The following is a 15,024-nucleotide window of genomic DNA, read 5'->3' as shown; positions in this document are numbered from 1 at the left end:
TCTTGTACTTCTATTGTTATATCAAAGGTTTTGGCATCTTCCATGAATTGTAGCCGCAAATCCGCCATAGATATAGTTAGACAAACTCCTGAGTTTTCCTGTTTTGAAGGTGAACCTTCGCCCCATTCTGAGGTTCTGAGTGCTCTGGAGCAGGTTTTCATCAAGGATCTCTCTGTACTTTGCTCCCAATCAAACCTGGCAGAGCTTGAGAGGATCTGCAGAGAAGAATGGGAGAAACTCTCCAAATACAGGTATGCCAAGCTTGTAGTGTCATACCCAAGAATAATAAATTGTGTAATTGCTGCCAAAGGTGCTTCAACAAAGTACTGAGTAAAGGGTTTGAATACTTATGTAAATTTAAATATTTCATTTTTTTAAATTTATTTTATTTTATATATTAGCAAACATTTCTAAAACTGTTTTCCTTTGTCATTATGGGGTATTGTGTGTAGATTGGGGAGTGGGGGGGGGGGGGCTCAGGCAGCCAAGTGGACACAACTCATCTGTTACAATGAGGAATAACTTGCCATTGTTAATTAATCAGAAACAGCTGCAATGCTGGTGGGTGGTAACATTCAAATAAAACCCAGCCCTGAAACAAAACCTAGGCTGAAAATAATTTGTATGTCCTATCATAGGAAAAGACACCGCATTCACAGTTCGGATTTGTCACTTCAATCCAAAATACTGTATATAATACTTTGACTAAAACGATGATTTGACTTAACTCGTTGTGCAACATGGGTAAGCTCTGGTCTTTCTGGTCTTTCTGCTCAAAGAAGTGGATTTCTACTGGTGTGGGCATTTAATACCTCATATGTTTAATTTTGCTCCTAAATCTCCGTGCTCCTACTTTTTTCAATTTAGGAGCACATGTAGAACCCCGAGAGCCAGGCAGGGTCATGGACAGCTGGGATGTATTTGCGCTGCATTGACCAGATTTATTCTAATCCCCAACACTTGGAGTCCCGTCCTGCAGCTTGTTATACCATGAAATGTGGCACATTTCATGGGTATTTCAAGTATCCTTTTCCCTCTCCATTGAGTATTCTAACCAGGGTGGATCCATATCCTTGAGATGGCCAGTGGCAATTTGTTATCCCTTTGTCAGTCAGCAGTAGTGTGGGTAGAACCAGCGAAAAGGTTTGGCTCTGAACTGAACAGAAGTATATAAAAACAGAAAGCTATGTTTTAAGTGAGAAGTAGGCATTGGTCTGAAGCTGAAAAAGAAAGTAAATTCACATGGTTTTCCAGCATACAGCTTTGACCTACTAGGGAAAGGGGGATACCTAGTCAGTTGTACAACTGACTGCATTCAACTGAAATGTCTTCCACATTTAACCCAACTCCTCTGAATCAGAGCCTTAATCTACATCATCGGTGCCCGGGGAACAGTGGGTTAAATGCCTTTTTTTTTTTTTTTTTAAATGCCAGATTTTTACTTGATCAGCTCAGGGATTCGATCCAGCAACATTTTGGTTACTAGCCCAGCATTCCTACCCGCCAGGCTACCTGCCGCCCCATAGCTATGTTGGTATTGTATTTCAAACTATGTTAAGGCAGATTGCTTAGGGTTCAAACCTTCTCAAACAGGAAAACCTTGGGAGAGCATGGGTGGAATAGGCATTGTGGTGCTCATGAATTTCCTTTTTCGGCTTCAGACCAATACCTACTTCTCACTTAGTTTTTTTTGTTTTTAATTTCCATGGTTATTACACTGGAAGGTGATTATGCAACATTATACAACAGATGGGTCTAACACTGATTGGTTAAAACCGCATTCCCGCCGGTGTCTATTTCACAAGTTACCATTGGCTAAAAACAGTGGGGCAAAAAAGTATTTAGTCAACCACCAATTGTGCAAGTTCTCCCACTTAAAAAGATTTGGAGGGAGTTGAAACCAAGCTGCTTACCTATTGCAGATTCAGTCTTCCCAGCCATGTGCAGGTCTACAATTTTGTTTCTGGTGTCCTTTGACAGCTCTTTGGTCTTGGCCATAGTGGAGTTTGGAGTGTGACTGTTTGAGGTTGTGGACAGGTGTCTTTTATACTGATAACAAGTTCAAACGGGTGCCATTAATACAGGTAACGAGTGGAGGACAGAGGAGCCTCTTAAAGAAGAAGTTACAGGTCTGTGAGAGCCAGAAATCTTGCTTGTTTGTAGGTGACCAAATACTTATTTTCCACCATAATTTGCAAATAAATTCATTAAAAATCCTATAATGTGATTTTCTGGATTTTTTTTTCCTTCTAATTTTCTGTCATAGTTGAAGTATACCTATGATGAAAATTACAGGCCTCTCATCTTTTTAAGTGGGAGAACTTGCACAATTGGTGGCTGACTAAATACTTGTTTGCCCCACTGTATATGCTAAAATGCCTATTTACTGTTCCATCTGACTGCACAGTCCACTGTCTCATCAACACAGCCAGGCAATTTATAAACTTGATCTCCACTTAAAAATAATCTAAACATTCTCACATTTCTTTTAGACTAACATTTAGTTTTCAACATCGGAGATATGTATAAACCATGCGGTCTGTCTCTCCGACATTTGCAACATTGTTTCAATATTCAAATTCGATCTCCAGCAGTCCCATAATAATGAACGAGTCGGGCGGGATGAGACAGTCATGCAGGCAGCGTTTCTCAGCCAGTCGAAATCATGAATCAGCTGGCCTAATTTTATTGGTATATTCAAAGAAACGTAATTTGAAAAAAGGTCAAATGAAACAAAGTGCAGATAGTTTGCAGTCTTTCCAGCTTCACTTTTAAGTGGTTGTGTAAGCTGTGTTGTTGGCTAGCTTCTCTGAACAACTGTGTCCTGACGAGACAGCACATTTTCTATGATATAGCCTCATTAGCTAATTTTTATGGATATATCCAAATAAATGTCACCTAGAAAACAGCTTAAGCAAATGCTTTGTTTTTTTTTAGTAGCTACTATCTTGTCTCATCGCTACAACTCCCGTACGGGCTCGGGAGAGACGAAGGTTGAAAGTCATGCGTTTACTGAAGAAAGGCCTAGTACTACATTACCTGTAAACAAACGGGAGTTCTCACTTAATATAAAATGTACAACTGAATGTACATTCATTCACACAGCATGACGCACAATTTAAGCAAGCAGGGAGGTGGTTCGATTAATCTGGCCCAGGGTACACCGGGCTAAGGCCCACCACGTTATCGGTCGAAAGCGGGGAGGGAAGGCACATAATGCGTTTTTATCAAAAGCAATCACTTTTTCCATGTCAAAACAGGGAATCCTACTCATTACCACACATGCTTAATTACATAACTTTTTGTTGTTGTTTTGAGACGAATTCGCTGTCGGACAGAGCGGGGCACCTGGCTCACGCCCGGGAATGCAATACACTTTCAGCCGGTGCAAAAAGTGACTTGACACTGTTAATCAGTCAGCACAAATGTGGATAGTAATAATGACAAGAAGGCAGATAGAGCATATGCAGGAGCTGGGATGTATTCTACATGTTTGAAACAGAGATGCTGTCAGTTGAGTCTGCTAAATTGTCTGATGCTAGCATGTATTTGCACTGAACTTAGGCTCTGTTTACATGAGGTTCAACCTTAGATTATATGCGCTTCATAACTAACTTACTGTTTCCTAACAAAGCAATGCATTTTCTTGGTTGTAGTTTGTAGCCTAGCTAACTGCAGTGTTTGTCCTGTCTGAAATCTGGCTACCTTGTCAGTTTTGCAATGCCCAATGTAGCTAGCTAGAAGTGTGGCAGTTTCCCAAAGTTTGGCGTTAGCTTTGATCCTGCTTCGAACTAGAGCCAGACGATAAATCGATTTGCCAATATTATTGGTGATATTATCCTTTCACAGAAACATTTGCATCGTTCTTTATTCCACAGATAAAGCACTGATATTATATACATAGTATCAACTAAAACACATATTTTTTTTTTTTTTTTTTACATTTTCAACGGCTGGCTGAAGAGGGCATTTTTCAAACTTCTCATTGAACATCATTCATCATTCTCTTATGAACATCATTCATAAATCACGACGTGAGAGAGAATAGACATGGTGGTTTGACGGTGAGTAGCTTGCCACAGCCAGCAACAACGTATTTAATCAAATTTACACGTTTACCAGCAAGCAGCCCTGTCCTCATCAAATGTTCACTTTCGTTAATGTTAGCTGGCTAGCAGTCTGTACTAATGTGCGAACATTGGACTGGCGCCAAAGTGAAAACTGACTCATCCTTTATACAAAAATAACACTGTCACTGTCTGGGCCTATTATGTTAGTGGGCTTAGTTAGTTTTCTGAAATATGCAAGCTACAAAAAGCAAGACAGTTGGTGGAGGTCTTCTGCCCATGTGTTTGCATTCATGATGGATGAGATACGATAGTTAGCTAGCTAGATGGCTACACTGAACAAGAATATAAACGTGTCATGCAACAATTTTAATGAGTTACAGTTCATAAGGAAATCAGTCAATTATACCATAATTGATGGATTTCACATGACTGGGAATAAATATATACATCTGTTAGTCACAGATGCCTCAACAACAAAAAAACTTGGAGCGTGGATCAGAAAACCAGTCAGTATTTGGTGTGACTACAATTCCCTTCATGCAGCACAACACGTCTATTTCGCATAGAGTTGATCAGGCTGTTGATTGTGGCCTGGGGAATGTTGTCCCACTCTTCAATGGCTGTGCGAAGTTGGTGGATTTTGGCGGGAACTGGAACACTGGTGCACGTCGATCCAGAGCATCCCAAACTTGCTCAATGGGTGACATGTCTGGTGAGTATGCAGGCCTTGGAAGAGCTTCCAGGAATAGTGTACAGATCCTTGCAACATGGGGCCGTGCATTATCATGCTGAGGTGATGGATGCTGATGAATTGCACGACAATGGGCCTCGATCTCGTCACGGTATCTCTGTGCATTCAAATCGCAATTGTGTTCGTTGTCCGTAATTTATGCCTGCCCAGACTATAATCAATGCCTCCATGGGGCACTCTGTTTACAACGTTGACATCAGCAAACCACTTGCCTACATGACGACATGCTGGTACAGTTGAAACCGGGATTCATCCGTGAAGAGCACGCTTCTCCAGCGTGCCATTGAAGGTGAGCATTTTCCCACTGAAGTCTGTTACGACACTGAACTGCAGTCCGGTCAAGGCTCTGTTCAGGAAGACGAGCATGCAGATTAGCTTCCCTGAGACGGTTTCTGACAGTTTGTGCAGAAATGATTTGGTTGTGCAAACCCACAGTTTCATCAGCTGTCCAGGTGTCTGACCTCAGATGATTCTGCAAGTGAAGAAGCCGGATGTGGAGGACCTGGGCTGACGTGGTTACACGTGGTCTGCGGTTGTGAGGCCGATTGGACGCACTCCCAAATTCCCTAAAACAATGTTGGGGGCAATTTTATGGTAGAGAAATTAACATTGAATTCTCTGGCAACAGCTCTGATGGACATTCCTGCAGTCATCATGCCAATTGCATGCTCCCTCAACTTGAGACATTATGTTGTGTGACAAAACTGCACATTTTAGAGTGGCCTTGTATTGTCCCCAGCACAATACCTGTGTAATGATCATGCTGTTTAATCATCTTCTTGATATTCCACACCTGTTGAGTGGAAGGATTATTTTGGCAAATGAGAAATGCTCCCTAACAGGGATTTAAACACATTTGTGCTCAACGTGAGAGAAATAATATTTTTCTGTGTATGGAACATTTCTGGGATCTTTTGTTTCAGCTCATGGAACACTTTCAATGTTGCGTTTTTATATTTTTGTTCGGTGTTAATTAGAATGTGTGACTAAAACCAGTTTGGCAAGCCTTGTCCTGCAGAAGTTGAAATATATAGCCAATACATTTTGTATCGAATGAGTGTAATTTACATTATGGTTTCAGTGAGATTTTTTTCCACCACGTAATGAACAGCTAGCGTGTGCTTGTCCTAAGCCATCATTCCACGGTTGCCATAGTGTTTATTTACATGACTTGACTCTTGTAAAGCACTGTAGTGAATCTACTCAGTACAATGACATTACAAATGACTGCATTTCACTGCACAGTTTGAACTTCTAAACAGTGCTATTTTGAGACCGTTTAATTCAGGCCTTGTTTATTAGTGTGCTTGTGTTGCTTCAGAACAAACACTTCTGCATTGTTATCAACTGTCATAGATAGGTACAACTTATTAAATATTTGTCTAAGAAGGTAAACTGAACAAGTGTTTTGTATTTACTTTCGAATTTGTAGAGGAGATAGTTGGTGTTGTAAACCACAAATAAAATCTTAATATTAAGTTAAGAAATCATCATTTAGAGTATCTGTTAGTCCTTTGGCACACAATTTGTGCGACTATTATACACTGCTCAAAAAAAATAAAGGGAACACTTAAACAACACAATGTAACGCCAAGTCACTTTTGAATGATGGCGGTGCTTTCACTCTAGTGGTAGCATGAGACGGAGTCTACAACCCACACAAGTGGCTCAGGTAGTGCAGCTCATCCAGAATGGCACATCAATGCGAGCTGTGGCAAGAAGGTTTGCTGTGTCTGTCAGCGTAGTGTCCAGAGCATGGAGGCGCTACCAGGAGACAGGCCAGTACATCAGGAGATGTGGAGCAGGCCGTAGGAGGGCAACAACCCAGCAGCAGGACCGCTACCTCCGCCTTTGTGCAAGGAGGAGCAGGAGGAGCACTGCCAGAGCCCTGCAAAATTACCTCCAGCAGGCCGCAAATGTGCATGTGTCTGCTCAAACGGTCAGAAACCGACTCCATGAGGGTGGCATGAGGGCCCGATGTCCACAGGTGGGGGTTGTGCTTACAGCCCAACACCGTGCAGGACGTTTGGCTTTTGCCAGAGAACGCCAAGATTGGCAAATTCGCCACTGCTCTTCACAGATGAAAGCAGGTTCACACTGAGCACGTGACAGACGTGACAGAGTCTGGAGACGCCGTGGAGAACGTTCTGCTGCCTGCAACATCCTCCAGCATGACCGGTTTGGCGGTGGGTCAGTCATGGTGTGGGGTGGCATTTCTTTGGGGGGCCACACAGCCCTCCATGTGCTCGCCAGAGGTAGCCTGACTGCCATTCGGTACCGAGATGAGATCCTCGGACCCCTTGTGAGACCATATGCTGGTGCGGTTGGCCCTGGGTTCCTCCTAATGCAAGACAATGCTAGACCTCATGTGGCTGGAGTGTGTCAGCAGTTCCTGCAAGAGGAAGGCATTGATGCTAAGGACTGGCCCGCCCATTCCCCAGACCTGAATCCAATTGAGCACATCTGGGACATCATGTCTCGCTCCATCCACAGACTGTCCAGGAGTTGGCGGATGCTTTAGTCCAGGTCTGGGAGGAGATCCATCAGGAGACCATCCGTCACCTCATCAGGAGCATGCCCAGGCGTTGTAAGGAGGTCATACAGGCCTCCCTAAAATCAGTATCGGCTCCAAAAAATCCCATATCGGTTGTGCTCTACTTTGAAGTTATTTAGCTAGCTAGCTATGTTTTGTGGAAGAATGTAGCTATGATATATTAACATTTGAGTTGTGGTACAGTCTTGTTGGGGTAACATTGGCTACCTAACTAGCTAGTCCGGTAGTAAGCATCGCATCTATTGTACCTAGCAATGCAAAATAATGTTAGCAGCATGGCAGTTTCCGAAAGTTTGGTGGTTTTAAATTTAACATAACTAACGTTGGCTGGCTAGCTAGCTATGTTTTGTCTAAGAAAGTATGATACTGTATATTGTGGTGCATGAACTGGTCATACGTGTTAGCTAACGTTAGTCCTACGTTAACTGGCTATCACGGCAGCCAAGGACGTTAGCTTATTTGTTTGTGCTCTGCTTACATGCAAGTGTCTAGGTCAGCAATTGACCCATGATGACTTCAGTCTTATATGGAAAAACCTTACTTTGCAAAATATAGCTAGCTTTCCTCGCTTGTTGTTTAGCTACCTAGCCAACGTTCTCTCATATGGCTGGTATAACTTTACATTAGCTAGCTAGCATGCAAATGTATGTTAGCTATCTAGCTAATCAAAACAAAACCACATTCATTGGTTAGCTCAAATGCTACAAAAAGAAAGCAGCACATCGTTGGTTCTTGAGAGCGTTACATTTTATGAATTTAATCAGAACTGTTTACCCTACAAACGTATTCAGTCCGAAGGTGGCAAATCTAATGGTCACTATGGGCGCTATAGTCTTGTTGTTGTCCGTCGCCTAGATCTTGAGCTAGTTCTGCGCAACAAAATATATATTTTTCCTCATGTTAATGATCCTATTAAAAATCCTGTATGTGGTTCTCGTTAACAGACGCACAGCTCATGATGAGAGGCAGAGAGTGTGTTGCATACCTCCAATATTGGCTTAGAAATGGTAGGGAGATTTTAATTTAACATTGATTGAAGCTCAATGCCAATATATTGTGGTGGCTATCGTCCCCACAATAATACAGGCTGTGTTTGGCCTGATTGTCCTAGGTTAAGTGAAGGGTGAGGTTTAAGTTGAGGCAGGCGCTAGGATGAGAGATGGGATCAAAGTGGTTGTCTACATGACATCCAGTTAAGGACTGTCCACCCAGTGCAGACAGAGAGACGAGACTTTGGGCCACTATGGTAACCCAGGAGCTGTTAAACTGCCAAGCAAGAGTCATTTGGTGTTGATATGGTCAGAGCAGGTGCTGCTGATACTGTGAGCCCCATAAACAGCCCTGGAGCCAGTCCCCCATGACCCCACACTGCGTCCCCTTCCTCCCCTCCCAACACAGCAGCCAGCGCTTCCTTTCCGCCACCCCTCACCCCGACCGACCCTGATCCCAGTGAGCCAGCATGCCTTCCACATGTTTCACCCTTTCGTCCCCCCCTCTCCAACTCCTCCCTCCTGAATAAACTGCCAAGGCTGCCTCAGCAAAGGAAAATATTATTCGCCCTCAGAAAAAAGCCAATGAGTGAAATCTTGCCCCATCTGACAGAGCGACAGAACGTTTGCATGTGAATTAAATAATTGTTATGGTTTGCGAGAGCTAATGCCCTTAATTTATACCATATTATGAGGCTGTATTTGAGCACGAAATGGAGACTCATTTCCAGGCAGAGAAGAGAGGTCCAGGGAGAGAGGGAGACTCCTCATTGTCTTCATCATAAGACTTGTGGAGGGGGGACATTTCTAAAGGTATCAACTTTCATCCATAAAAATAGTAAATATTCTCTTTCCCTTTATCCTCTGTTTGTCTCTCTGTAGGGTGGCCTGGTATGAAGATGGCAGGATGTTACTGATTCTGATGACTTGTGAGGTTCCTCTGGCTCTACTGACCCAAGATTGGAGAGTGGCACAGTTTGGTCTCATCTGGCACACTTGTCCTTAAATCTATATGATAGACATGTGTATCACCATCTTTGTCCTTCCACCCTCCAGGATTCCAGGCTACACCAGCAGCCTCCTCTTCATGCTCATCTTCTTAGTTGTGGTGAGTTCAGTACAAATCTTATGCCTCTAAAGGTTGACTAGTTTCTCTTCCACCATAATCCACCTGATCTGTTGCTTCTCTCACAGGTTGTGGTCAAGAAATGGGTACATCCCCTGCCCCGTACCAAGCAATGTGACCAGGTAACAACCACATTACAAACGGCCCTAATCACACACACCAAATACTGAACGTGACCTGTAGGCTGTGAGCTTCACTTCATGTGGCAGGTAGCCTAGCGGTTAACAGCGTTGGGCCTGTAACCGAAAGGTCGATGGTTTGAATACCCGAGCCGGCAAAATATGGAAAAATCTGCTTCTGAGCAAGGCAGTTAACCCCCAACAAAAACTGTTCCCAGGGCACCGGTGACGTGGACGTCGATTTAAGGAAGCCCCCTGCACCTCTCTGATTCAGAGGGATTGGGTTAAATGGGGAAGACACATTTCAGTTCAATGCATTCAGTTCTGCAACTGACTAGGTTTTCCCTTTCATAGATTTTTTTGTATCTAACTGCCACAGTGACTGGTGGACCAAAATGTTAATTTCCCACCCTGGTAACACCTACCCTCAAGTCCTGGTTGTAGGATTAGGCAGGAATCCTGGAGATTGTTTTTCTGAATGGGAGGCTTTGGTGGCTGACTAAGCCAGTTATGTATTGACGAATACCAGAGAATGCTGCACTGTGACTGGTGCCAGTCCTGAAGGGGAGGAAGTACTTACGACCCTGCCAGTGCCAGGAAGTGAACTTTGACCTTGTTGGATATAACAGCAGCACTATTGCTTCCTTGTATACAGTCATGGCTGTGGGTCCGTTTAAATGGCTGTTGTTTAGTTTCCTCCGTGGTCAAGACTATGGAATTCAATCTACCCCAAAGACACTCGTATTTCCAACCACCCTTTTTTAACTCCTCTCATTTTGGAAACATTAGAAATGAACAAGAGTGAAATTAACATTGCTGCATTTATTCATTTAATAAAACATTTCCAGATATCGAATTCCTTCGGAATTGGAATGTACGCCCAAACTCTCACCCAGTAAGGTATGTATGCATCGGTGCCATTTTATGATGAGTGAGGACGATAGAAGAAAACAAACATTATGCCCATGGCCTTATTTCTATTACAGCACATTGGATGACTGTCATTCATATTCCATTCACTCCGCTGAATGTAACATCAATATGTTTCGGCTACTACATGCTACTCAAATGTTCCCTATACCCATCATGAGGTTGCTACAACCTAGCTTATGAATGAAACTTTACAACATAAGTGCACAGGTCGAGAGAAATTTGAGTAATCAAGGTGACAGACATTGACGCATTCAATACCGCCTTGCACACTCGTCTGCATCTAGCTGATCTAAGGTGTAATCATTAGTCCTGCAGTTGCAAACAAATTTCTATTGGACAAATTCAAGTATGTTTATCCCTGTTTTGTTCTGTTTGCTTCCGTTTAAGAAACATAAGCCCTTGATCACATGCAAACACAGTTCACTTTCATGGCAGCCACATACAAACAGCAATGATCCCTTTGATTGTTGTATAATTCCTTATTGGATCTATGCAGTCTCCTCTCACCTTTTCCCTTCGCTTGTGAACTTCAGTGCACAACACATCAGCTGTCTGTTAACAGGTGAAAAAAATCTTCCAAGCCAAACCTTAATATCATAACCGCTAACAGCTACACACAGCCTACATCGTCGTCACCATATTAGCTAACATCATAATTAACATAGCTACTAGAACTAATGTGTTACTAAACTGCTACAATCACACAGGACCGCGTACAGCAAGCAGTTTAGCAGTTACACCGGCGGGCGCTGGTGGTTATAAAACCAAAAGCTTACCTTGACTTGGAAGAGTTCCAGTGTTGGATAGCCATAGCCAGCTAGCTAACATAGCATCCCTCTTGAGCCAGGTATTAGAGTAGGCTAAACTAGCTAGCTGCATCTATGTCTCTTGCTTCTCCATTTTTTAAGAAATGAATTTGTTCAAAACTGTTCAACTATTGTCTTTCTCTGAGTCAACTACACATTTTATGCACTGCAGTGCTAGCTAGCTGTAGCATATGCTTTCAGTACTTGAATTATTCTCTGATCCTTTGATTGGATGGACAACATGTCAATTCATGCTGCAAGAGCTCTGATGGGTTGGAGGACGTCCTCTGGAAGTTGTCATAATTACTGTGTAACTCTATGGAAGGGGGTGAGAACCACGAGCCTCCTAGGTTTTATGTTGAAGTCAGTGTACCCAGAGGATTGCGGAAGTTAGCTGTACCTCGGCTACATGATGGTGCTACCCTACAGAGTGCTGTTGAGGCTACTGTAGACCTTCATTGCAAAACAGTGTTTTAATAAATTATTTGGTGACGTGAATAAATGTGGTATAGTTATCAAAAAAGGATGACTTCAATGTTTCACTATTTAACATTTTCTGAAATTGACTGATGAGGATGGTCCTCTCCCTCTTCCGAGGAGCCTCCACTGATGCATTGACTCAACTTGTCTCCATCAACCCTGGATATGTAGTCAGTAAAACAGACTGTATAATATTTGTAAGCTGTAATACGCTTTATTGCATTTAATAGTGCACTACAATTATTACTGTGGCAGAAGCAGTTTTCTGGATCTTCTGGAGCTTTAGTAAAAGGCACCGTCTGTCTGTAGTTCTTAGTCACTGTCAGTGGTGACATTTCCCAATCATTAAGAGTGCAGGATTGTGTAGTGTATGGAATAGCATATGCTCCAGAGCTGAGTGCAACCAGCAGCTGCCACTCGCATGTGAATGTGCCTGTACTATTAATCTGTGTGTGTCTTGGGGGGGCGTGCAGAATTACATGGCACACATGGTTATACGATTCAGATACCATTATATATTGCTGCCAGAGGAGGCAGTGCAAAAGTGTGTTTATTTGTGTGCAGTGTGCATGTATTTATAGATATGTCTCAAATACTAAATCAGAGAACTTCTCACCTCAACTTTACATTATCACACACTGCAGTTTTGCTGGTAATGACTACTACTATTATTATTACTCCTACAACTATTACTACTAGACACACACACACACTGCCCCCCTCTCCCCTACTTTCGCTGGGTAACCGTATACGTTTCTACGGTGTTAATGATGGCAGTGTAGTGAATGATGGATGTGTGTTTTGAGTGCTTACATCATCCCCACCATGGCCTTCTCCTTCCTCTGCCACACTACTGTGGTGCCCATCTACTGTGAGCTGGACCAGTCAGTACCCTGCCTGCCTGCCTGACTGACGCAGCCCTTACACATCCTTCTAAACAGTGATTTTTCTGCCATTGTAATCCTTGGGCTGGCCGTGTGTGTAAAAAAAAAATGAAATAAAAAAATTAATAAATATATATAAATATTTATTATTCATTTTCTTGAATGGAAAAACACTTTCAGTGTAAAACTTCAATGACTAAAACCAGATATAAAGTATGTTGAAATTATGATGGTACTATTATTTTTAAATGTAATTTTTGAGAACTAGCAATCACCAAAATAAAAGCTAGACAGTCAGACAGAGACTGAGCTAGACGGAGAATTGAAAATTCCCAAAACAATGATTTAAGCAGTATTGGTTTTGTTGTGTTTGAGCAAAAGAACACAGTATATGCCATGGAAAAATCAATTTAATTGCAGGAAATTGGTTTTAAAACTGCAAAAATGTATCTTGGCTCCCATGGACAAATGTGTATAATTGGCTTAAAAATGCAAAATGAAATGGGCAGTGACACACCTCACAGAGAGAGAGATAGCTGGTTGACACTACAAGCTCTATTAAATCCATGGTGTCTCTACCTCCTCCTAAAATGTTATATTGAACCAGTCCTTCACTTTGCTTTATCTCTCTGACAGGCCACATGGACACAGAGCTGTTGGTAGGCTACGAAGTGAACCTTCCGAGTGATGTGTTGGTGATGGAAAAGAGACCATGGTCTCAGCATTGACTCCATGTCAAATTAAATGTTCAATTAAAAACTAAAATGCCTGAGTGTCTGACAATCCTGCTGGCTGTGCTGCTGACTGTGTTTGGGGTTGTGGGTAGGTGTTAAGTCGTTTAACTGATGGGGTTTCCTTTTGGGGGGTATTCATTGTCCCATTAGCATCTACTGGTAATGTTAGGACCTTATTAGCTAAATGGGTTTTGAATGGTTGGTTAATGTTCTCATGTTTAGGTTATTTAATCTGTAGTTTGCTTTGGGTGTTAAGTATAGCATGGTGTACCGTGTGTACAAAGTCTCTGGAGTCTGTCGTGGTAAATGCACACTTCCCAAATTCATCCTCATACTGAAGTTGTTTAGCCTCATAAATCATGGAAAAGACAAGATTGCAAGGACCCCAAAAAAATGAAAGAAAATGTTACATTTTTAATGGCAATGTTTTCATATTGGCTGGCGATGTCATGCAATGTAATGATCATGACTAACCTGTGACTGCACTGTATCACTACGATGATGTAATTTCCTTGTGCCCCCAGGCTCTGTTTCTGCTGATCTTCAGCCTGTTTGTGGGACTGCTCAGTCTGTGTCATCGTGGTCACCTGGGCAGAGAACCCCTGAACAGGACCACATGACCAGACAAGCCATGTACCTGCTCCATGGAGCCTAAAGGGAAAATGCTGCCAGATAAATCATATTTGGCAGCAAACCAGGACGCTATGACCACCAAACAGGCCAGTGGTAGGACCACAAGATCACTGCATCCAGACTCTGAAAGCAGAAGACTGCCCAGTTACTGAATGTTGCTCTGATGTATTGAGTGAATATACTATACCTTCCTCTATACCGCACCATAGAAGAAGTCATAAAAATGCTTATCAACTATTTCATTATATGATCAATTTATTGTACTGTAAAATGTTAAATAAAAGGGAAACATTGTGATATGTATAATTGACTTTGGTCTTTTGAGGACTGTTGTGATCTCTTTTACTGTGGAATGATAATCACTCGAGCATGTTGTGTGCGTGTGTGTGTTTGACTGACAGCCATATTATTGACGTTGGGACAAACTCTCCAGTGTAGGGCTGGGGGTCCTGTCTGTAGCTAATGAAAGCCAAATGCCCAGTACGTTTCCAATCATGATGCTGTTTAGATTGTCTCGGCACCCTCTGGAACCTCTGGTCGCTGAACTGCCGCTTCTAATCTGAGGAATTAGGCTCACTGACTGGTCCCCATTTCCCTCCCAAAGCAGAGTAGGAGACCGCCCTCTCCTCACACCCCCAACCAGGGGTTAGGAGGCTCCCTAATCCAGGAAATCTCCCTGGTCTCCCCCATACCCCGCAGGACGTTCCTAGAATAGGCAGACAGCCTGCTGGCTATGAAAAATAACATGGGAGATCTGCTATCGTCAGGGATGTGAGTCATTGCTGGAGTATTCTGGTAAAGCTTTGCTAGTTTGGCTCTCATATACAGTGCCTTTGGAAAGTATTCAGACCCCTTGACGTTACAGCCTTATACTAAAATGGATTAAATAAAACCATTTCCTCGGCAATCAACACACAATACCCCATAATGAGAAAGCAAAAAAAG

At 42.6% G+C, this 15,024-nt stretch overlaps 1 protein-coding gene across 12 annotated transcripts in view; it reads left to right on the top strand.

Annotated features, from left to right (window-relative positions):
- The window catches only part of LOC110497839 (solute carrier family 38 member 6), a 35,731-nt gene extending 21,349 nt beyond the window's left edge, over positions 1-14,382 (top strand). For 3 of the 12 annotated variants that reach the window (XM_090211264.1, XM_090211265.1, XM_090211263.1), the window contains 4 exons: positions 110-251; positions 9,247-9,472; positions 9,559-9,612; positions 13,971-14,382. In XM_090211264.1, coding sequence (XP_090067390.1) covers positions 9,377-9,472; positions 9,559-9,612; positions 13,971-14,066 — 246 coding nt within the window. In that variant the 5' untranslated portion in view covers positions 110-251; positions 9,247-9,376 and the 3' untranslated portion in view covers positions 14,067-14,382. Of the gene's footprint in view, positions 1-109; positions 252-9,246; positions 9,473-9,558; positions 9,613-10,457; positions 12,851-13,348; positions 13,535-13,970 lie in introns of those variants that run through there. The other 9 variants (XR_016488973.1, XR_016488972.1, XR_016488968.1 and 6 more) reach the window with 5 other exon arrangements.
- The last annotated feature ends 642 nt before the right edge of the window (positions 14,383-15,024 follow it).

The sequence above is a fragment of the Oncorhynchus mykiss genome, chromosome 19, assembly GCF_057628025.1.
Source record: "Oncorhynchus mykiss isolate SJ-2025 chromosome 19, ASM5762802v1, whole genome shotgun sequence".
In the NCBI taxonomy this organism is placed as follows: Eukaryota; Metazoa; Chordata; class Actinopteri; order Salmoniformes; family Salmonidae; genus Oncorhynchus; species Oncorhynchus mykiss.
Note: the sequence above shows the minus strand (reverse complement) of the source record. Positions and strands in the feature narration are given on the sequence as shown.